The sequence below is a fragment of the Takifugu rubripes genome, chromosome 6 (assembly GCF_901000725.2).
Source record: "Takifugu rubripes chromosome 6, fTakRub1.2, whole genome shotgun sequence".
Lineage (NCBI taxonomy): Eukaryota > Metazoa > Chordata > Actinopteri > Tetraodontiformes > Tetraodontidae > Takifugu > Takifugu rubripes.
The window spans coordinates 8,656,213-8,678,611 of NC_042290.1; the positions used below are offsets into that span (position 1 = coordinate 8,656,213).

Sequence of the window (22,399 nt, forward strand, 5' to 3'; positions counted from 1 at the left end):
TCTGCATGGAGTTCACAAAAGCACACATACTTGACATAAATCAGAAAAATACACACATGCACAGTATATGAAAATACTGATCCGTGAATATTAAGTTATTTAGGCACCGAGGTTAATAAAAGTGACTTTATATATGAACTTCGAGGGTGGGGGAGCCATTTTAAAATGTAAACATAGACCACCCCGTGACACCTATCAGCTAAATAATTTCATTTAGCTATTTCTCTTTTTAATGTCTGGAAAATGAAGCCGAAAAGCGCATTTTACCGAAAAGCTTCGGACCAATGGTGTCTCGGTGAGGGCGGAACCAACTTGTTGATAAGTCTGCCCGGGCTCCGGCGTCGGTGCGCAGCCGCAGCCCGGTGACGAAGATGGTGCTCATCAAGGAATAGTGAGTGTCAACTGCCTTTTTCATGCCTTTAGGCACACATAGCTCGGCATTTTCACCTCGGTCAGAGTGTATTGCTATAGAAGAGACGCGGGTGTATCATTTAGGGCTATTTTTCATGAGTGTTCGGAACCGTGTGGCTCATAAAAAGAGCCCGCTTGAGCATGGTGGATGAGCGGGTGGACAACCGGACACCGCACCGGTCTTTTAAGGCGTTGCTACTCCGAGCTAACGGGAGTTGGAGCGGCGAAAAAAAGGACAATTAGCGTCTGGAAGGAAATGAGTTGTGGACACCCGTATTCTGATTTGACCACGAATAACGTATAAATAGTTAAAGTGAGTCCCGAGGTTGGCCCCGAGACCAAGGCTAACATGTGTAGCCAGTTAGCAGCGTATGACACCGCTCAAGTGCTCAGTTCCAGTCCCGAGAGTGACAGATTAGGGCTCCGTCTCCGTCGGATTTACTGTTAATGCTACCCGGCTATGTTAGCATTAGCAGGGCCACTACAGTGACGAGTGGAGTTCAGATTTGAGACCAACACCTCGCAGAGTTTATCTCCACAGTAATATATAGCGTATTACACGCAGCCGCGGCGTTAGCATATAGTTTAGGGAGGAGTTATTAATTATGGCCTCTTAGCAAGCCCCTATAGGAGCTAACCAGAGAATGTGGAACCACTTAATACTTTGCTATCGGTAGCATTTCAGAGTTATCCCACCAACTCACACTTAAAAACAGCGTATAGTCTCGACGCCTATCAACGTATGTTGCATTAAAAGTCCACGATTGTGTTTTTTGGACACTGGCTAGCCCGGTGTTGCTAAGCTACATCCGCTACTCCTAACGGTACCTGTTGTAGCCGCTCCCCTGTGCACACTTTCAGTAGCCCTGCACGAATCACTGCACGAACAATGTCATATTGTTCAAACAGCACGTCCATATTTCACCGCGCCAGTCAACTGTGTAGTGTGGAAATATGAAACTTGGTCGCCCAATGAGCGCAGCCCTTTTTATGGTATAGATCATATCCTTACGTGTGATGGCCCACGACAGCAATTCTGCACGTTTACAGTGTTTTTACAGGTTTTAAGAGCGTTGGAAATAGCTTGGATTGCTTGTGCTTTTCCAAAAGGTTCAGACTGCACTAAGATCTGAATTGCTGTTCTGCCTAAAGTTACTGGGAAGTTCACGTGTTACGTAATAACGTATAGCGGTGTCCTTATCATCTTTCTGTAACTCAGCTTTAGAAATGTTTGACAGGGCAAAGTGCTGACGAGAACGAAGGCTTATTCTTAAAAATGAAAATGTCCTCATCTAAGCTCAGTTCATTCTTTGATCTGTCGCTTCTTTAACATATATAAATGTAACGCCGGCGTCATTACCCTCCCCTGACCTATAATCATGGCAGTAAAGATCATTCACGCTGACCACGGGCTGATCAAGTAATCTTCGGTCAGACAGCCAGATTTAGAGATCCGTGACTTGTGTTTACCGCGGTTGCAGCCACGGCCTCCTAAAAACAGGAATAGTTTCCATGAATAAGTCTGCTTTGCTAGTAAAGCAGAAGTGAGTCAGGAAGTCTTCAGGAAAATGCGCCCAGTGAATATCACACGAGAACGCGAGAAACGAGCGCGCCGTTCATGGAAACTACCAGGTGTTTTAATGGCCTTTCCCAGGAACTCCGCAGATTCCCATTATCCTCCAGCACTTTCGTTGCTTCAACACGTTTGTCTTATTCCTTTGGCACGTTCCCTGAGACCAGGAGACTTTTCCATCTTTAGCACGGGGCTAATTCAGTTTCTCCCAAAGATGGGCGCAGTATTGTTTACCCACAACTTCATGCTTTTCCATATTTGTCACTGGCCAGTAGCAACCGTCTTTACCACATTTTACTAATATCTGCTGTAATTCCAAATAAGTTTATTCTTTAGGCTTACACGTAAAGCATGATTCAGGACGCTGCATTAATCTGTCACTCGTCTGTTCTCTCTCCTTCCAGTCGTGTTGTGTTGCCAGTCTCAGTGGAAGAGGTGAGGCCCATTTTAATCAGCGGTTCTGATTTTAAGCAAATGTCCAATGGCGGCTTTGACACGCCAGCGCACTTTCTGCCCTCCCTGGCAGACGATGGCCCTTTGTTTGTGCATTCATCCCGGGGTCTCTGTCTTCCCTCTCCCCCCCTTTTCACGCAGTATCAAGTAGGTCAGCTGTACTCTGTGGCTGAAGCCAGCAAGAACGAGACGGGCGGAGGAGAAGGCATCGAGGTTCTGAAGAATGAACCGTATGAGAAGGAGGGCGAGAAGGGACAGTACACCCACAAAATCTACCATCTAAAGAGGCAAGTCTGCAAAATAGCTCCCTGTGAAGCGTTCCGATCCTGCTAAAGAGGCCCTGAGACCTTCTGATGGGATGTTTCCATGAAGCAGCAGTGAGGACAAAAGACTGTCCTTCAATTCAATTTCAACAATTAATACCAGCTCTCGTTTTTGGAGAGACGCACAAGAAAACATCAGTCACACTCTGGAGTAGTTTTTTAAAAACACTATATAGTCTCTCTGCTTTCTGCAGGATTCTCTTGACTGGACAGTTTAGAGCTCTTTATTTCATCATCTTCATTACTGCTCAGACGACAAAGAGGGAAACATTTTAGCTTGGTTCCTTCTCTTTGTGTTTCAGTAAAGTCCCAGGGTTTGTGAAGATGATCGCACCAGAGGGCTCGTTAGTGTTTCACGAGAAGGCCTGGAACGCCTACCCCTACTGTCGCACCAGTACGTTCATGGATCCGGGCTCTGACCACTGAGTCCATGTTCATGTGCTGCTCTTTTTAAATGCATCTCAAACTTTACTGACGTTATTTTTCCTTCTTTTTCCTGCAGTTGTGACGGTGAGTGGCTTTTTAATTCACACCTTCCGTTATAATGGGGGGAATGTGAGTGTTTGTCATGTCTTAAGTGGGTCGACTGGCTTGTGCTGCTGCGTGTCACCAACCCGTTAATGTCTTTGGTGCCTGTTAAAAATAGAGGCGAGCTGCGCAGCATCTAAACGGTTCCTTCAGTCCAAACTTCTGCTCAGTTAATTGGATTTGGCTGTTTTAAGCACATCTCCTGGAATCCTCCATTCATGCTGTCGTACAGCTTAGCAGTAGTACCTGCTTTCTAAGCTTGGCTCAAATTAGGCCCCGTAAAACCTCAAGGCCAAACTTTTCTGACCTCTCCGTGTTTTCCCTCCAGAACGAGTACATGAAGGATGACTTCATGATAAAGATCGAAACGTGGCACAAACCCGACATGGGGACATTAGAAAATGTGAGTAAATCAAACGCCCGCGATACCAAAATCCAGTTTCCGGTTCAGGCGTTTGACCCGTCTTTCCCTTCCAGGTTCACCAGCTGGACGAGCAGACGCTGAAGGACGTGGAGGTGGTCCCCATAGATATAGCAAACAAAGACGAAGTGGCTCCAGGGGTAAGTTTGACTTGTGAAGGCGATGATTCAGAGTTTAAAGTTGTGACAATTTAATGAAATCTGAGTGAACTGTGTTGTGAAGGCATTACAACAGAAGAAGCAGCCTCGGGCCGCTGTCCTCCACTCTTCCTCCCAGTCCTCAACTTGCCTGGACTCTAATAGAGCTTGCAATGATGTCATTTGTTTGTATTTGTATTAATAAGCAAATCAGCCTCCACAAATTCAGCATGTGGCTTTGAGAGCTGCAGCAGCTGCACGCCGGCCTGCTGTTGTTCTCACACCAGTTCTCTCCTATAGTTGAAGTCAGAGGGGTTTCATGTGTCCATCATCAGCCGCTGCTTCGTCCCAATAGGGGACGATGGTCTCGGGTTCTGCGGATGCTCCTCCACCCCGACCGTCATGTGGTCGGTCGCGGTGGTTACTGCGTTCACGCTTGCTCCCGGACTGTAATGGCCTAAGTGGATCGGCGTTGAGGCCAGGGCTTAATCTGAACGTCCATCTGCTGCAGGTCTCCACTGGCCTTTTCCAGACCCGCTGGATTAAAACAGCACCGTGACCCTTGAACTCCCAGGCTGCTTATTTCTGTCTTTAAGTGTGAGATTTTCATATACCGACGCCATTTATTGTATAACAGTGTAATTACTAAATGCTCCATCGGGTAATTATTCTCAGGAGGACGCAGATGTTGAGTGGGAGCAGAAGACTCTTGTGTTAAGAATGACTGAGGTCACTCAGGTAGCATCTTCCTGTCCTTTCAGGACTACAAGCCAGAGGAAGATCCTGCTCTGTTCCACTCCGCTAAGACGGGGAGAGGGCCTCTGAGTCCGGAGTGGAAGGTAATGACGCAGCAGAGAGAGGCGGTGCTGTCGGGCCGCCAGTGCTCAGCTCTCTTCTTCCCCCCGCAGAACGAGCTCAAGTCCGAGTGCCCCCACATGTGCGCGTACAAGCTGGTCACCGTCAAGTTCAGATGGTGGGGCCTGCAGACCAAAGTGGAGAACATCATCCACAAGGTAGGGCCCGGCCGGTGCCACCAGCAGCCTGCTGCATTCTTCACCCTCTTCTGTCTCTCGCAGCAAGAAAAACGGATCTTCACAAACTTTCACCGCCAACTGTTCTGCTGGATCGACAAGTGGGTGGGTTTGACCATGGAGGACATCAGGCGGATGGAGGACGAGACCCAAAGAGAGCTGGAGGAGGTACTTGCTCCGCCCGCCGCGCCAGCATTGTTCCTGTCATTGCAGGACGCCGCAGTGGCAGCGCGAGCTCGGGTTCTGTGGGATTTAACCTTGTTCACTCCTGAATGTCACATCAGATGCGTCAGAAGGGGGACGTGCGAGGAACCTCTGCGACAGACGAGTAGGTCACTGTAGGTCAGGCTGTAAAGACGGGCTGAGTAAGTTCCACCGAGGAGAGGCGGCGCCGCTGCATGGGCCCTGACGCCGTCTAACCCGAGCTCTGTGTTTAACACCTGGTCACTGCTGCACCTCCTCCCGACCCGCCTCTGTCTCACGCCGCTTTCCTTCATCAGCTCGCCGTTCACGAACGTCCAACGTTCTGTCCCATCACGTTGTTTTTCACTTGGTGTCTCTGTGTTGTGGCTGTTTTTTTTATGTTTTTTTTCCCTGCATGGCCGACTGCACACACACACACACACACACACACTCCTCCTCGCCCCCCCAGACTGATTTTGTTCTCTCTTCTGTCGCTCAGCTGCGTAGTAAAGGTCCGGTTCGAGGCACCAGTGCTGCTCACGAGCAATGAGGCAAATCGACCAAACCCCGTCATGATGATGTCATCGGAGATGCGCCCACCACGACGACCAGGACACGCCCCCTTCTCCCCACCGCCGTCGCCTCTCCTCTCCCCCGTCTCGCATGACTCTCCGGGGGGGTTTGATCAGATTGGCTAACAGTACTGTACAGATCCTCCCCCAATCACAAGCCTCCAAAAAAACCCACAAAAAAAACCCACAATTTCTTTTTCATATGTAAAAAAAAAAACAAACAAAAAAAATGAGGAAAAAAAAAAAAACTTTGCACAGAAAGTAACTTGCCTGATGTATTTTAGCTGATTTTAAATGGGCGCCGTTTTTATTCAGGTGGACAAACTTTGAAATTAGGATGTTTTGGCGAACTGGCCCCCGCAGAAATCACCAAGGTTCCCGGCAGGTTTCGGCCCCGCTCACCTTCTGTATTCTAATGGTTTTTGCTCTAATCCTTGTCTGTCCCTTCACTCCTGTCTCCATTCATGTCTCCATAAACTGTGTGTGGACCTTCTTCCCCCGTCTCACCGTCTCCTCTGTCTGCCAGACGATGTTCGTCCCCCGTCCCCCCCCCCCACCCCCACGATCGAAATGTCAAACTGCTCCTCTGTCACCGGGCTCCTCACCCATCTCAACGAGAGGGTCGGCGCTCCGAGGAGAATCTGTACAATACATCTGTGTGTGTGCGTGTGTGTGTGTGTGTGTGCGCGCGCGTGCGTGTGTGTGTGTGTGTGTGTGTTATCGGCTGCCTTCGCCCTGAAAGGACTTGCTCACTGTGGACGTGGGTGGACGGGTGCCCAGCCTGGCGTCTTCGAGGCTCCCGGCTCATCTCCACACGCTAACTGCTTAAACCGGAGGACCACAAACGCATCACGCCAGGACGAGACGAGTGTTATCAATCTTTCTTTCTTATTTTTATTCCTCTACGGCTGCTTCTCTCTTTTCTTTTGCAGTGTTTTGGTGTTACATTTATCACACGTCGTAACTGTCTTTCGCGGTTCGCGTCGACCTGATTACACAAAAGCGTGAGTCAGTCTGGAATCTTCACCTTCTAATTAAGCCTGAAAGCGCTATGGCAACAGTAGGGAAATCTATATTTTTGTGCCTGGCCGAGAAGAAAACCAGTTTACGTTCCCCTTCAAACGGCAGAAGCGGTGGACACTGGCGTTTTCTCGCCGGCGGCGCAGCTCGATGCGTTTCTACGCGATTAAAAGTTGATTTAATCAGGTCTGACTGTCGCGTGTGTTCTGCTACGAGTCCTTTTTTAAGTGTACTTCCTTCTAGAAACGGACAAACTGTAAATACAAACACTGACTTGAACGAGGAGTCGCCGAGGTTTCAACGTCACCGGGTCCTTCCACTGTATCACTCGGACGCTTGAGTTCTGTTGTCATGGTGACGTCGGCGCTGGTCGGTGGTTTAACTGTACCTCATCCCTGCTTATGAATGTACAGCGTGGGGGCGGGGCTTGTGCAGGCATGACATGGGGCTGCTTTAGCGCTCGTCAGAGGAGAGGTTCTGGGTCTGGGTTTGCATGCTCGGCACTTTTTCGCAGTAACGGAAGGGAAGTCCACGAGTCGGGCGGCGCCTCCTCAACGTTAACCTCAATTAATGCTTCAATGACTGACAACGGCGGAGAGGAGGCGTCGCCCCGGAGCAAGGGTCACAGTTGGGTAGCGTTAGCGGCGTTGCCAGCCAGGGTTCGACTGAGGGGACGGGTAGACGCTCCTGTACCGACAAGAGTCCAAAATACTGTTTTCTATATTGTAATCATGAATAAGCACTTGCAAAATCTGCTGTTGATTTTTCTTGTTTACTTTTCTTTTTTTTTTGTTGTTTTTGAAAGAAATCCACAGTGTATTCAATTTTTCTCTTTTTCCAATGAGGCAAAATTCAGGGGAATTAGTTGTGAATGTAAAACAATCTTAGTTCCTTTTTGGTTTTGTTTCTCTTCAGCAGCTTTGGAGCTGTGACAGAAGGTCTAGAACATGAAACATAACAGAATATCTAATAAATTTGATCAAATAATCAAATCAAACTGCTTCTTCTGGGTTTATTTCAGTCCGTTCCAGTGTTGCTGAGAGGGTCCGAGGGCCCTGATGAAGAGGGAGGTGTGGAAGGCTAAAGGGGCCCCAGCGGAGCCACAGCCTGCTCCCCTGTTGGTGTCCTAAACTAAAACTTTGATTCTGGATTTGTCTTTTCTTAACTGTGGTCCATAATTATAGAAATTCAAAGAAATAAACCCTTGAAGTACCTCAGCCTGTGAACAAAGAATCGCCTTTTATCTTGAAAAGGTCCCCTTTTTGACCATATTCTGAATCGGGATGTCGGAGTCCGGGCCCGACGCCTTCTGATCCATCCGGGTTTTCCCACCTCCCGGACCGCCTCGCGAGACAAGCGGGAACCGGTTCCGGCGTTTCCGCCTGATCGGTCGGAAAACCCGGGTGGATCGGGACCTTCCTGGCCTGGACTCCAGCATCCCCTGACTCGTCTTAGACCTTCAAAAATCACCCAGAATTTATTTTTTTAAATTCGCATTTTTATAATTTGTTTGAATCTAAACACTGAAAGTAACCACGCGCGTATTTTGCTGTACAGTATTTAAAAAAAAAAGTCACATGTCGGCGGAAGTAAGCGTATTTTCCTGAACTATTTAAAAAAAAAAAAACTGCCATTCTTTGGATCCTTTGGGAGTTTTTCCAAGGAGCTTGTAAAAGAAGGTGTGGTTGTCGGCTCGTTTCGTGCACCGCTGAGCTTTTTTCTGCTGTTATTGTTGATCGTTCAACAATAAAAGCATCTTTTAGTCGCTCCTAAAGGCGCCCGCCAGCGCGCATGCGCACACAGTCCCAGCAGGTAAAGCACCATGGCGGCGAGAGGCCATGTGCAGGACCCCAACGACAGGAGACTCAGACCTATTTACGGTATGGGCCCATTCACCAGCTCCACCTTTATGCATGGCTGCGTGTTGGAGGGACGCCGATAGGACGTCTGCTGGTCCGTTTTTTGGAATAAGAGGGTGCTGCGGCCGGGGGGCAGCGATGCGGCCCCGCGGTGTCCAACCACGGTGTCTGCTGCCTGCAGCGCCCAATGACAGTGCACCTTAACCGGTCTGCCACCGAGCCGGTGTAGGGCACGGCTTTTACTGGTCTCTGGGGCAAACTGGGTGTCATACTCTTAAGCGTGATCTCCTTCTTGGCGGCGTTTTGAGAATGAATGCTCCGGATATATATACAGGCTCAAAGGGATTTATCCTTTGCTAACGTTCGCGGTTTGACAGTTAGTTAGCATGCTAATGTGTCAGCTAGCCAGCAGACATGCTGATATTGCATGCAAGTTAAAAAGAAAAGTTTCTGTATAATAACCGCGACTGGCTACAGGTTGTCAGGCATTTACGTTTGGTCGGTTGTCTCTGCGCAGCACCGATCGCTTGCACCTTGACGTTAATTTATGTTATAAATACATATTCCAGTTAGCGTTAGGTTAATAATAGTGTAAGGACAATGCTTCAAGCTAGCTCCTTTGCACTTATGAGTTAGCTTGTTAGCTTGCTAACACAGATCTGTCACGAACTACATATGGGACAAACTTGAGCATTCTTTGTGTGATACTGCTTCAATATGAATATAGATGTGTTTGACCACTTAACCGCCATGCATATTCAGCTTTTGCTTCATAATCGCGCTGCAACTTGAGTTAGCTTCAAGAACAAGTGACTTTGGTCATCTGTCACATGTCATCAGCATGGATCCTTTTTAAAATAAAATAAAACTTTAAAATCACCATTTAAAAGACCATAAAACAATGTAGATACCTTTTGACCTTCATTGGTTCGGAGCTTTCGGCTTGTTTATGAGACGTGCCTTTAGCTTTTGTCCATTTGAGCTCTTAATGACCGCCTGCTTTGAGACAATGGTTCTGACATTAGCAGTTCATTTTGGCAGCCAGCTGAGCTGAGGTGTCTTAGAAAGACAAGTATTTGTGAGGATTACTTGATGCCACATCTTAAAGTGTTTTATTTTTAACTCGGTTATGACGTTATTGATCAAATAACAGCTTCCTTTTGCCTCCCCCAGATTACCTTGATAATGGCAACAATAAAATGGCAATACAACAAGCGGATAAACTTCTGAAGAAACATAAGGACCTGCACTGTGCGAAGGTGGGTGACTGCGGAGTGTGTTTTCAATCCCCGTGTGGTGTAAGTGCACGGGACGTCGTGCTTTAGAGGAACGTTGCTCCATCTCTTCCAGACCCTCGGTAGCCAAAAGTGACCCATTCTTAGCGTTGGACCTTTCTGTGTCTGTTGCTTTATGAAACGTTGGACGTTGTTTCGCGATCAGATTGCAGTCGGATGGTTTTTATCACAGGATCTATTGACAGGACTCGACTCTCCAACTGGACAACGGCACGTTGTTCTCTGGCTCTGCTTTAGAATAACAAGACGCCATCTGTGGACGTGCAGCGCCTCGTCGGTCCTCTGGTTCTAAAAAGAGGCTCTGGCATAGATGCTTGGACATTTTCTGTCCAGGACGTCTCAATGAGGACTGGACTCTCATTCATTCTGCTCTTTCTCTTCTTCCAGGTCCTAAAGGCGATCGGCCTTCAACGCACGGGGAAACAGGATGAAGCTTTCTCTTTGGCTCAGGAAGTGTCCGTTCTAGAGCCCACCGACGACAACTCTCTCCAGGCCCTCACTATTCTGTACAGAGAGATGCACCGTCGTGAGTACACGCGCACGCACGGGGGAGGGGGAGCGCTGCAGAGAGACCTTCGGCACTTTTCCTGTCATCCACAGCGGAGTTGGTGGCGAAGCTGTACGAGGCCGCGGTGAAGAAGGTCCCCCTCAGCGAGGAGTACCACTCCCACCTCTTCATGGCTTACGCCCGGGTGGGGGAGTACAAGAAGATGCAGCAGGTGAGAAACAGAGTCCAGCAAACGGCTCCCGTCTGGATGTAGAGACACACTCAGACTCAAGGATGTTCCCTTCCAGGCTGGGATGGCGTTGTATAAAATCGTGCCCAAGAATCCGTACTATTTCTGGTCCGTCATGAGTTTGGTGATGCAGGTACGTTCACACGCGTGCGCGTGGCTGCCAGCGCCTCGCTCTCCCGTCGCCAACAGCCGTGCTTCTTTTTCCCGTCTTGAACGTGTAGGCCGTCTCGGCAGACGATGAGAAGCTGGCCCAGACCATGTTCCTGCCTCTGGCCGAGCGCATGGTGGAGAAAATGGTCAAGGAGGAGAAGATTGAGGCCGAAGCAGAGGTGAGTGTGGCCGCGGGCTGTTTGTGTCCCTCCACACAAACTCGGGTCTGTTTAAAGTGGACCAAACGGTGGACAGTTGTAGATAGTTGCAGGAGTCAGGTGGACATTTGGGCTGAGTCAGCACTTTCTGTCTGATTAGCACGCCCATAATTGTTGTTTTCTGTGTGTGTCTGTAGGTGCAGCTCTACTTTATGATCCTGGAACGTTTGGGAAAGTGTGAAGAGGCTCTCAGTGTGATCAGGGGTCCACTCGGGGGTATTAACACTCTCTGGAAATATAATCCTAAGGGATTACATGAAAGGGATCGTTCACCAAATAAGGATCATTTTATCCCAACCAGGACTTAACCAGTCTATCCCAAAGGTTTAATAAATGAGGTATAATATTGATAACGAGGTTTTTGTGTGTTTGTTCCACAGAGAAGCTGACGAGTGAGCTTCAGAGCAGGGAAACCAAGTGTATGAGGCTGTACCAGAGACTCCAGCGGTGGCCTGAATGTAACGCCCTGGCCCACAAGCTGCTGCTCAAGAAGTCAGTGCAGCTCCCCTCACACACACACACACACACCTGCAGAGAAACAGGCCGTTTACATGCGTGTGTTTATCATTCCAGTCCTGATGACTGGCAGTTCTACCCCTCCTATTTCGACTCCCTCTTCCACCTCGTGGATCAGTCCTGGGCTCCGCCAGCAGAGGGCGACCAGTGAGTATTTGTTGTATTTCTTCCCCCCAAAAGATAAACAATTGACTTCTGAATTGCGATTTGTGTGGTGTTGCGTGTGCAGCTGCTCTGAAGGCTCCGTTCATCACACCGTGGCTGAAGTTGTGAGGTTTGTGGAGGAGAGGATCAAAGAGGAGGAAGGCAAAGAGTCCCGCTCGCTCCGAGGGCCGTATTTAGCTCGACTGGAGCTGCTGCACAGGCTGCGAGAACGAGGCTGTCCCGAGGAGAGCCTGCTCGGTACCGCTGGAATTCTAAACCCCTCCCCTTTTTGTCCCTTCCTTGATTTAAAGTTCCCTCCTGGCTGTTGTGTTCCACACAGGTGAACCTTTCGAACTAATGGTGCAGTTTTTTGGGAAGTTTGGAGAGAAGCCGTGCTGCATCACCGACCTAATCCTGTACCTCCACCTGCTGGCCCCCGAGCAGCACGTGCAGGTAAAGTCAGAGTACGTCACCTTTGCAGATCCCAGCCTTTAGCACCGGAACCTTTGCGTTCACCTCGGCTCCTCCTCCTCCTAGTTCATCAACCGTCTGAGCGAAGCGGTGCCGCTGGGGGAGCAGGGGGAGGAGGGCTTCGCCTTTCCTGAGGACACCGGAGCGCTGCAGAGGCACTTGTGTGTGTGCCAGCTGAGCCGGGCCCTCGGGCTGCACCACGCTCTCAACCCCGAGGGGAAGCTGCGTCTCATCGCGGAGCTCAGAGCTCACTACCGCCACGGGCTAAAGTTTGGTAAGAGCCGGCCGCGGACGGGACGACTCGGGAGTCGATAGACGTCTGTATCCTGACTCGTCTCTGTCCGCTCGTGTGTCCAACAGGGAGCAACGCCCTGAAGACGGAGCTGCAGTTCTCCGATATGTATTGTCTCATGGCAGCTCACGTATACATCGATTTATGGAGAGACACGGGTGAGTGTCCCTCGGGACGTGTCCCTCTGTCCCGCAGCATCTCTAGCGCTAGCGCTCTCTGTGTTGCAGGGGACGAGGACGCGGTGTGGCAGGCGCTAGGCGTCCTCCAGGACGGTCTGTCTCGCAGTGCCTCCAACGCTCAGTTCAAACTGCTGCTGCTGCTCCTCTACTGTCACCTGGGAGCCTTCGAGCCCGTCGTGGATCTTTATTACAACCTGGACGCCAAACACGTCCAGCACGACACCATCGGGTCAGTCAGAGCTGCGGTTCCACGCCATTTAAACATCCTTGAATTCCAGTTGAGCAGTTCCAGAGGATAGACGGGTGTTTTCTTCTCTAACCGCAGCTTCCTGCTGACGCGTTACGCTGAGTCTTTGGGTCACTTCGCTGCAGCCTCCCAGTCCTGCAACTTCTCCCTCAGGTTTTTCCACTCTAACCAGAAAGATGTACGTCAGCAGCATCTCTTCCAGAGGCAGCAGTCAGAACCGGTCATAACAGATTTATCTGTCTCTTCCTCCCGTCAGACCTCAGAGTATATCATCCAGGCTTACAAGTACGGAGCCTTTGAGAAAATCCCAGAGTTCATTGCGCTCAGAAACAGACTGAACCATTCGCTGCACTTTGCCCAGGTCCGGACTGAGAGGATGCTCCTGGATCTGTTCCTGGAAGCTGACATGTGAGGGGGATACTCCAAGGTTGGCTCTGTCCGCTGCTCCGGTGTCCATTTATTTTATTTTGCCGTTGTTTTGCAGCATGTTGAGTCTGGAGGAGAGCGTGAAGGCCATGTCTCTGTGCGCAGAGGAGGACGACATCCCCTGGGACAGCATAAGGGACAACAGAGACCTGACTGTCTTCACCAGCTGGGATCCTAAAGAGAGGTCATAGGTTATTTACAGTAGATTTGCCCCCCACCCCTCCCCCCGGTTGTGCTTTGCTGCATCTGTTTACGTGTCGTTCTTCCGCGTTCACAGGCGGTTAGCAGAGGAGCACCGGCGCCTTTCTCTGGAAGAGGAGACCGTCTGGCTGAGGATACGCTCCCTCACGCTTCGCCTCGTCGCTTCCATGGCGTCGCTGGGGCACACGTGCGCGCCGCAGAACGCCGAGACGGCCAACGAGAACGGGGTCGGAGACAAGGCGTCGGTCCTCAGCAGCCTCCTGTCGCAGCTCAACCAGACGTTACAGACGGCATCGCAGCTCGTCGAGAAACATATACGGGTATGTGTGTGTGTGGGGGGGGGGGGTCCGAGTGGGGGAGGAGGACTCACAACATGTGTTGGTGTTGCAGTATCCATTCCTGGGACCGCCCTCCACGCGCTTGGCCCCCGCTCTGTCCACCGGGAGCTGTCAGTGCCAGGCCGCCGCCCTCCAGCTGTGCGTCCACCTGCAGGAGCTGGAGCTGCTCGGGCTCGGTAAGAAAGCCGACGACCCATCAGCAGCTGGGCGGCGTTTGAATGTCCGGACCGATTTGTCTTTTCCATCTTCTGCAGACGAGTCCTCAGAACTTCAGACCCAGATCTGTAATGGCTTCAAATCATTAGTAGTTCAGCTTCAAGGTGAGCCAGCGACGTGAGTGATCCGTTTCCTGTCTCCAACGTGCTTCACGCTGCCGCTTCCTGTCCACAGAAATACTCAACACGTGTCGAGGAGATTTATTGGAAATGAAAGACGGCAAGTTAAAAACCCAGCCCTCCTTATTAGAAAACCTGATCTTCTTTGTCGAGGTGAGACACTCCGGCTTCCCGACGGTCATAATGAGATAGTTCTATGACGATGTCATGATGTGTGTGTTCTCTCCAGACGGTGTGTATAGTTTTGTGGATGGCGAGCCAATGCACCAAGATCCTCCGGCCGCTCAAGACGAGTCTGCAGAAGAAAAAGAAGAAGAAGAGAAAGGAGACGAGCACTGACGTGGTACACTTTTAAACCGCTCCCCGACTGATAAGATCCGTTCTGTTGTCATGGTAACCCTCCGCTCCATCTCTCCAGCAGCCGTTGGTGATCTGTGGGTTCCAGGAGCTGACGGGGAACTTGCAGGACCTGATTTCTCAGGCTCTGTTGCACATAAAAGGGCAGGAAACTGGCATGATGGCTCTTAAACTCTCTAGTTTACACTTGGAAGGACATCCTTTGGTTGGTTCTGGAGCCTCTCTTCAATTTAGCAGAATTTTCTTCCGAAAGCGCCACCCTGAGATTTGCTTTGATCTTTTCAGGAGGAAGCTTCATTCATGAAGGCTGCTATGGACAAGGTGCAGAGCAGTTACCTGCACTCGTTACAGGAGGTGGGAGATCTGCTGAAGAGAAGAGCCGAAACAATAAAAAACCTCAAGATCTGAACGCCATCGCACTCGCCCCAAAAACAGACATCCCAGCCAGGCCACCGTCTGTCAGCCCACCAGCTCCACGTCAAGTCAGAGGAAAACCTCAACACACCCGAGCAGCCGCTCGGAATCATGCAGATCTCTCTGTGAGCTCAGACTGGAGATTCTTTTTCCTTTTTTTATTTTTTATTTTTTATTTCCTTTTTGACACACACCTCTGGACTTTTGCAACTCTTAGAGCACACACGCTTGTAAGTAAACTCAAAAGTTTATATGGCAAACATCACTAAAACTGAAAAGGATGCAGTCCTTTTTAAAAGAAATTCAATAAAAGTACAGCAAATTCAGGGGGAGAGAGAGAAAGATCAGGCTGTTTTAGAGGAGCTTAGCTTATAAATTATTGTACATAGCGAAGAGCAACTACCACATTGACACAATAAACCACTATTCTTTTGTCGGTTCTATTTTCTCTTTCTGTTGACTGAGGAGAATCTCACCCACGTGCACAAAGACTGTTGACACTAAGGAGGAAAGCTTTTCTATATGTTCCTCCAGCGGTTTGGAAGTGATGCACTCGGTGGAATTATAGACGCCGGCTCCCTGCAGGAGGATGGTTTCTATTCAAGAGCTATTTTCTTAAGCTTTTCTTTGCTAACTCATAGTTGGATTTGTGTCTCTTGTGTGTTGCTTTGGAAGTGAAAGTGAAGCCACAGCTGTAGTTGCAGTATTATACAGAACAGGGAGTTCAAAATTGTTTTTGAGCAATATTAGTAGGGATGGTTCTTGTAGTATTTATTATGGGGGATAATTGGACTATATTGGACTTTAAACCACATGCAAATAACTGAAGATTCGCAGCAAAAACCTCGAGTGGATTTATTTAAAAAGGAAGTTTTTCTTTGTTCTACTTCAAACCAAAGCGGAACACCGTGAGGCTCTTCATTACTGACCCGCGTGTGGTTCTATAGGCAGATGTTCTACAGAAACGTGTGTTCATAAGAAAATGTGGTCTGGACAGGTGTGTTTCACATTGGACCTAATTGTAAATAATAAAAGTGGAGAGTGGAAAGACATTTGTGTTTTAAAGCAGCTACAGTGTGACATTTCTGTGTGTGTGTGTGTGTGTTGTTTTTTTTCCCTAAATTCCCAGTTAACTCACATGAGCCTTGTGAGCTTCAGCGTATCCTCAGTCTGAGCTAAATATGCAGAATTTTAATGCAAACAGTGAAGGTTTACATAAAATACAGAGGTGCACTTGTGGGCAGTTTCAATTCATCTGCGGTTTGTTTTGTCTTGAGAGGAATATGAGTAAATGGTGTGTCTTTGTTTTCGTGTTACTCTCGTATACAATCACAATAATAAAACTTTTTTTTTTTCTTTTGGAATAGTTAAGCCCGGCTGTTTGACTGCATTTGAATGAAAAATGTGATCCAATGTGTTGAGGTTCAGAAATCTGGCTGACAATCTAAAGTGTCATCCAAGCACCCGCTTTTGTTAGAAAATGGAAAACAGAAACACTGGAATGTTGACGCTTTTTTAAAATAAAAAGTAAACTTGACTTTAGCCGTGCACTGTCTCAATCATAATGATATAAGATACAGTGGTGCTGTGCATCGTTTCATCTGTTGAAAATGAATTGTCACTGCAGAAAAAAAAAAACTTGCATTCTTGTGTGAAATTTTAATCTCCAGATAGGGTGAAATTTCTGTTTGTTGTACAATGACATTCCCATTTTTTAAATAAAAGCAGCTGTACAGGTTCGTTCAATTAAAATCTGCAACACTGGGTGCAGTGTGCCAGTAATTCCTCTAGGTGGCAGCGACACGTCACCAGTGAACCTCTGTTTTTTTACGTAACCGTAGAAGAAGATTCCGGACAGAGCTGGGTTTGACACTGTAAACAACTCGCACAAGTTGCGTGATTTTTGCGTTTATTATTGAAATTTGATCATGTAGTTAATGTAGTGATGATGCTTTATTGGAAAGAACTGATTATGGTTTGACTGCTATCGGTTTGTACGTAGCCACCAGCTTCTTAGCTTGCTCGGGGTTTTGGTTTCGCTAGCTTTCTCCACTGGGTTTTATTTTGTGGTTAAATAAAGTCGTTTCTTTTTTAACACATGAGTGTGTCGTTGGTCGTTATCCGTGTGGAATTAGCTGACCAGTCTCCATCTCCACAAGGATTCCAGTACTCAGCAAGTGAGTTGTTGTTACATTTGTGTTCGGGCCGAGAAGCTAATGTCAATACTCTAAAAAGCACCGACACCCTGGAATCATGATGTGGTTTTCCACCACTTGACTATGTGTGACGTCCCGTAGAGATACTCTGGTCCAGCTTGTCCTCAGCCGGACATTGTGTGTTTGTCATGTTCAGTTGAAGGCATGTCTGATGAAGAGCTGCAGGAGAAAGCCCTGGGTGTTGCCAAACACACTTTGAGTGGAAAGAGTGATCTAGAAAGAGCAGCTGTCCTGCACCAGCACATTGGCAGGAGAGCCATGGGGGACATGGTCATAGAGACATTTGAGCCCAGCCCAGGTGAGCGTGTGCAGCCTCTCTTCAACTGTCAGCCAAGGCTCATAATCAGTATCTTGGCACCAGTATCTGTCGACCTTCTGGCAACAGAGTCCATAAATGTCTTCAGCTTTTGTCCGTTTCGAACACTGCGTTTCAACCAGATAAAGGAGGAGGGACGGGCGCCAGCACCTCCTCGGAACAGAAGAGCATCAAGACCGAAGGGGCTGAAGAGAACAGCGAAGCAGCGAGCTCTGCCCCCGACTCCCCCTCCAAGCAGCTGCCGGACCACATCTCTTTTTTCAGCGGGAACCCCTCGGTGGAGATCGTCCACGGTGTCATGCACCTGTATAAGACCAAGTCAGTCTCGACCGAGTTCATATTTGCCGCGGTGTTGGTGTGCCCGGGTTATGCATGTTCGGAGTTTCTTTGCAGCAAAATGACGTCGCTGACTGAAGATGTGAGACGCAGCGCTATGGTGTGCATCCTGACCGTCCCCGCCACCATGACCAGCCACGACCTCATGAAGCTCATGGCACCCTTTAGTGACGTGATGGAGCACATGAAGATAATACGAGACTCCACCCCAAACCAGTACATGGTTTTGATAAAGTTCTGCAGACAAGTGGGTTTTCCTCTGGAATTAACTTAAGTATCTATATTTGAATGCAAAAGTTTGGCATGAACAGATTGTTTGATCATTTTTTTGGTTCATATTTCTAATTCAAGTGTCTTAATGTGGCTTCTGTATGTGTGCAGGCAGACGCCGACAGCTTTTACACAGCTTGTAATGGCCGCCAGTTCAACTCTATAGAGGATGCAGTCTGCCAACTGGTCTATGTAGAGAGAGCAGAGGTCATAAAATCAGAGGAGGTACGGTTGGGTTTATATCCCGAGGCCCGTGTGTCTTCCTGTCTCTGATCTCCTCTGTCTGCTTTCTTCCGCGTCCTCAGGGAGCCAGTCTGCCGGTGATGGACCTGACCGAGCTGCCAAAGTGCACCGTGTGCCTGGAGAGGATGGACGAATCGGTGAATGGCGTCCTCACCACTCTCTGCAACCACAGCTTTCACAGCCAGTGTCTCCAGTGGTGGGAAGACACATCGTGAGTTGCGCGAGCTTCATATCCGTCGGTGTAATTTCCGCTGGAAAAAACGCAGCTATTTATCGGCAGAGGGTTAAATGAAAGATCAGCATATAAATGAAGGGACATTGTTGGTGATCGTTCTGTGTCACCAGAGTGCACTAGGTATTTCTGGGTTTAATCACGTATTTGTTTTTTTCTCTCTGAACATGTATTCTCCTCTTTCACTGAGCTGTAGCACGGGACAATACACGAGTGTGTCATGTGTTTTCAGGTGCCCCGTGTGCAGATACTGTCAAACCCCAGAACCAGTGGAAGAGAACAAATGCTTTGAATGTGGAGTGCAAGAGGTAATTCATGGCGGCCTGGCCTTTTGTGAGAGTTAACCCTTAGGTGCCACAGTACTCATTGTGTTAATCCATCTAGAATCTGTGGATTTGTCTGATCTGTGGCCACATCGGCTGTGGCCGTTATGTCAGCCGACACGCCTACAAACACTTTGAGGAAACGCAACATACGTATGCAATGCAGCTCACAAACCACCGCGTCTGGGATTATGCTGGAGGTATGTACCTACGTGTGTGTGTGTGTGTGTGTGTGTGTGTGTGTGTGTGTGTGTGTGTGTGTGTGTGTGTGTGTGTGTGTGTGTGTGTGTGTGTGTGTGTGTGTGTGTGAGAGAGACTTAAAACAATTTATTACTTCAGGGTATTGCTGAAGAAAGATGGTTTAAAAAATTATTTTGGCTATTAGAGCTGCAGTGGTGCAGTTTGACCCCCAGAGGGCACCAACGTCTAAATTAAACACCTCGCGTTGTGTTTTCAAAACTGTCCCAAAAGACAGAAATACACTTCTTTTGTCCTGAATGTTTGCCTAAATAATTGTGTTGTTATTTTTCAAGTTTTAAAGAAATCCCATCATTTGTTTTTGGAGTTTTAAGTCTGTGTTTTTTAGCAGCTTCTGCCAGCATCTCTGTTTTGGCATCTGTCAAATATTTAATTTTTACTTTTTTTCACTGCCAGTGTCTCTTGAACCTGATCGAACTACCGACTCTCCATCTGTGATTGAGCTGTAGATTAATTGACCTTGAAAAAACACACACACACTTGTGTTGTCGCTCTTTGTGCAACTAGATAACTACGTGCATCGGCTGGTGGCCAGTAAGACGGACGGGAAGATCGTGCAGTATGAATGTGAGGGGGACACCTGTGATGCCGAGAAGATCGATGGCCTTCAACTAGAGGTAAACGCTTCCTCAGCTTGGAGCTTTATTGCTTTGCCCAACACAGGAATGACCTGAACAATTATCCGTGCCCCCAGTACTCGTACCTGCTGACAAGTCAGCTGGAGTCTCAAAGGATTTACTGGGAGAATAAGATCGCTCACCTGGAGAAGGAGGTGGCCGAGGAGGTGGGAAGCAACGCAGGCGTTTATTCTGTTGCTCTGCTGTCACAACACTCAACCTGTGTTTTTCTGCTCACTTTGTCCCTGCAGGTGAACAACATGAAGGCTAAATTTAAGGAGACCCTGGAGCGCTGCGACAACCTGGAGCAGCGCGTCTCAGAAATAAGCAAAGACAAACAGAGCCTGGAGAAAAAGTAGGTGACGCGCCACCCGCCAACCCTGTCGCCGTGTTCCACGATGACACGAGCAACGTGCTTCTCCTGATACTATCACACCCGCTGCTCCCTAGAGAACAACCACAGCCAGGAAAATCAAAGCATTTGAGCTGCTTGTGGAGGTTCAGCTCCTCTGTTCTGGCATGTTTAGGTGCGCCCAGCTGGGCACCCGCGTGGCGAAGCTCGGCCAAGAGCTGAAGGAGGAGCAGGAGATGAACCGCTGCCTGAGAGCCAACCAGACTCAACTGCAGACCCAGCTGACAGAGGAGGAGCGCAAAGGCAAAGAGAACGGTGAGGTTCCAGAAAACCTCACTCACATCTCAGCCGGTTCACATGGAAATCGAAGGTGCTGCCGTGTTTCTGGGACTTGAACCATAAAAAAAGAAAGTCTCGTTGTAGCCAAACAGATGAGCTGCTTGTAACAAAGTCAGCTCTGTGCCCGACAGCTTGTCTGTTCAGCTCAGGAATCCTGACGAGCAGGGCGGATGAGAAACCTTTGGCTGCTTCATATTCCGAATAGTGATCCCAGAACTGATGGGCCTTTGTTACCTGGAGCGGGATCGGTCCTCTTTAGCATAGATACCGTTCCGCACATGTGGTGATCAGTTGCCTGAGGCTGAGACGGACAAATAATTAGCAGAAATGACACAGGAATGGAAAAGAGTTGATACGTGTCAGCACCGGTTCCGATCATCATTCCCCACCAGTCGGATTACAAATGTCTCGGCTATTATTTCCCGTGTGATTTATGACTCGTCAGCAGCCGCAGGACTTTTCCCCTGAGCTCAGAGGCGGACCTAAACAAACGCCCTCGGTACCACCTGTGTTTACGCTCTGATTGTCATTTGTTGAGGGATTTAAAAGGTGGATCCTTCCTTCAGGAGTGGAACCAGCGGCTCTAACTGCCACCAGTTTCCTGTTGATGTTTAGGAAAGGGAACGAGCGCTAAACCGTTCGCAGGATCCCAGAGGGGCTTTGATGTTTGCCCATTATACACAACGCAGAAGTGTTTGGACCCAAGAACGTTCCAAATCCAAATTCGGCCTCTTTTTTGGTTTTTCCCCACGTGTTGGGCGTTGTCCCCGAGTCCTCAACGACTCCCACGTTCAGGAACGCTTTTATTCAGGGTTTCATCAGTGTAAGCCGCTCCGCTCCATTCGGTCCAGATGTTTATTTTCCTCCAGCTGTGGCTGTGCGTTGTGTAACATCATGTGGTATTTTTATGGTAGCCAAGGATGATTATTGTCCATCGGTGAACCCAGCCGGTCTTGTCAGCAGCTAGAAAGTCTCGGGGTTTCAGGAAGGATGGACGTGCAAACAGAGGAATTCTGAAACTGGGAAGCAGCCAAACGTCTGTTTTTACAGCATGTGGGTCCAACAATATTAGTTTGGTGTCATGTGACGGCTCTGAACTGTGCTAGCTGACTAGTGCTAGCTAGTCAGGTCGCTACGCTTGAGCGCTGAGGCAACCAATGCGTCACCTGACACTGAAGTCGGTCGCTGGTTCCCCATCCTAAACAGGTCCTAAACAAGCTCCTTTTTCCCCTGCAGGTGATCTGAAGGACGTGGCGATAGAAGAGCTGCAGCAGCAGCTCAGGGACATGATGTTCCACCTGGAAACGCAGCAGCAGATCGAGCACCTGCTGCCGGAGGCCCGCAGCGAGATCCAAGAGGGGCAGATCAACATCGGGGCCGGCCCCGCGGAGAGCGGCGCCGGGGCCGAGCCCTCCTCCGGGCGAGGCCGGAGGGGCCGGGGCAGGAAGAGGAAGTAGACGCACGAGTCTGACTGGAACGTGACAGAAAAACTGCTGCTTCTCCGACCAGATGTTTTCCTGGATCATGGTGGAGAGGAAGTGGTGAAGCTTATCTGGTTGTTGACGGGGAGGAGGCGGTTAATGATTAGCTGCATAATTCCCTACTTTAACTCAATGTAGCTCCCCATGAAGAAGAGTGGGGACGACAAGCGTTGGTGCTTTCTAAAGAAGTGCATTTGTCCAACCGTGATCTTCTGCTTTTGAAAATCTCAGTTTGTTTCCGTTCTAGTCGTTCTTCTCACTGACGCCTGTTGATGCTGAAATGATCCTTTAATGGGCCGTTCAGTTAGAAACTCTCAGAGCAAAGAGAAAGAAAACCTGTGTTGTTGTGTTCACGTTTGGGACGCGCTTCAGTGTTTTCACCCTTTAAAGTTGAGCTTGCTGTGTCCTACAGGTGCGTCACCCTGACAGGTCCACCGAATTAAAACCAACCCAAAGGAATGATGATAATCAACCTGATCTTGATTCTTTTCAGTCTTTTTAATTCATTTCAAAGAGGGGTGACCTTTGACCTTCCAGACAGGACCCCGGGGAGAGGATGATGGGATGTCCGCGTGCATCTTTGTT

At 48.9% G+C, this 22,399-nt stretch overlaps 3 protein-coding genes across 5 annotated transcripts; all 3 read left to right on the plus strand.

Annotated features, from left to right (window-relative positions):
• Nucleotides 1–320: 320 nt before the first annotated feature.
• pitpnb (phosphatidylinositol transfer protein, beta) lies at nt 321–7,644 on the plus strand. 2 transcript variants are annotated; one of them, XM_003965346.3, is made up of 12 exons: nt 321–391; nt 2,389–2,419; nt 2,579–2,724; nt 3,063–3,154; nt 3,263–3,270; nt 3,617–3,691; nt 3,766–3,849; nt 4,608–4,685; nt 4,755–4,859; nt 4,923–5,045; nt 5,162–5,242; nt 5,560–7,644. In XM_003965346.3, the coding sequence occupies exons 1-11, from the start codon at nt 372–374 to the stop codon at nt 5,207–5,209; spliced, it is 810 nt and encodes a 269-aa protein (XP_003965395.1). In that variant the 5' UTR covers nt 321–371; the 3' UTR covers nt 5,210–5,242; nt 5,560–7,644. The 2 variants fall into 2 exon arrangements, with proteins under 2 accessions (XP_003965395.1, XP_029693539.1); XM_029837679.1 differs by lacking the exon at nt 5,162–5,242.
• Nucleotides 7,645–8,407: 763 nt separating this feature from the next.
• On the plus strand, nt 8,408–16,368 carry naa25 (N-alpha-acetyltransferase 25, NatB auxiliary subunit). Of its 2 annotated transcripts, none has more exons than XM_011604758.2 (24): nt 8,408–8,532; nt 9,685–9,770; nt 10,194–10,332; nt 10,407–10,525; nt 10,602–10,676; nt 10,765–10,872; nt 11,049–11,127; nt 11,292–11,403; nt 11,485–11,574; nt 11,657–11,829; nt 11,912–12,024; nt 12,109–12,316; nt 12,403–12,492; nt 12,562–12,742; nt 12,839–12,938; nt 13,017–13,168; nt 13,245–13,370; nt 13,464–13,707; nt 13,778–13,901; nt 13,980–14,045; nt 14,116–14,213; nt 14,290–14,403; nt 14,479–14,622; nt 14,703–16,368. In XM_011604758.2, the coding sequence occupies exons 1-24, from the start codon at nt 8,475–8,477 to the stop codon at nt 14,823–14,825; spliced, it is 2,922 nt and encodes a 973-aa protein (XP_011603060.1). In that variant the 5' UTR covers nt 8,408–8,474; the 3' UTR covers nt 14,826–16,368. The 2 variants fall into 2 exon arrangements, with proteins under 2 accessions (XP_011603060.1, XP_003965396.1); XM_003965347.3 differs by having other exon boundaries at nt 14,482–14,622.
• A 143-nt stretch (nt 16,369–16,511) lies between these two features.
• On the plus strand, nt 16,512–22,282 carry brap (BRCA1 associated protein). Its single transcript, XM_003965413.3, has 13 exons — nt 16,512–17,008; nt 17,184–17,345; nt 17,486–17,681; nt 17,757–17,946; nt 18,081–18,194; nt 18,275–18,423; nt 18,677–18,752; nt 18,829–18,967; nt 19,533–19,642; nt 19,720–19,809; nt 19,894–19,997; nt 20,170–20,309; nt 21,570–22,282. The coding sequence occupies exons 1-13, from the start codon at nt 16,930–16,932 to the stop codon at nt 21,788–21,790; spliced, it is 1,770 nt and encodes a 589-aa protein (XP_003965462.1). The 5' UTR covers nt 16,512–16,929; the 3' UTR covers nt 21,791–22,282.
• Nucleotides 22,283–22,399: the final 117 nt, after the last annotated feature.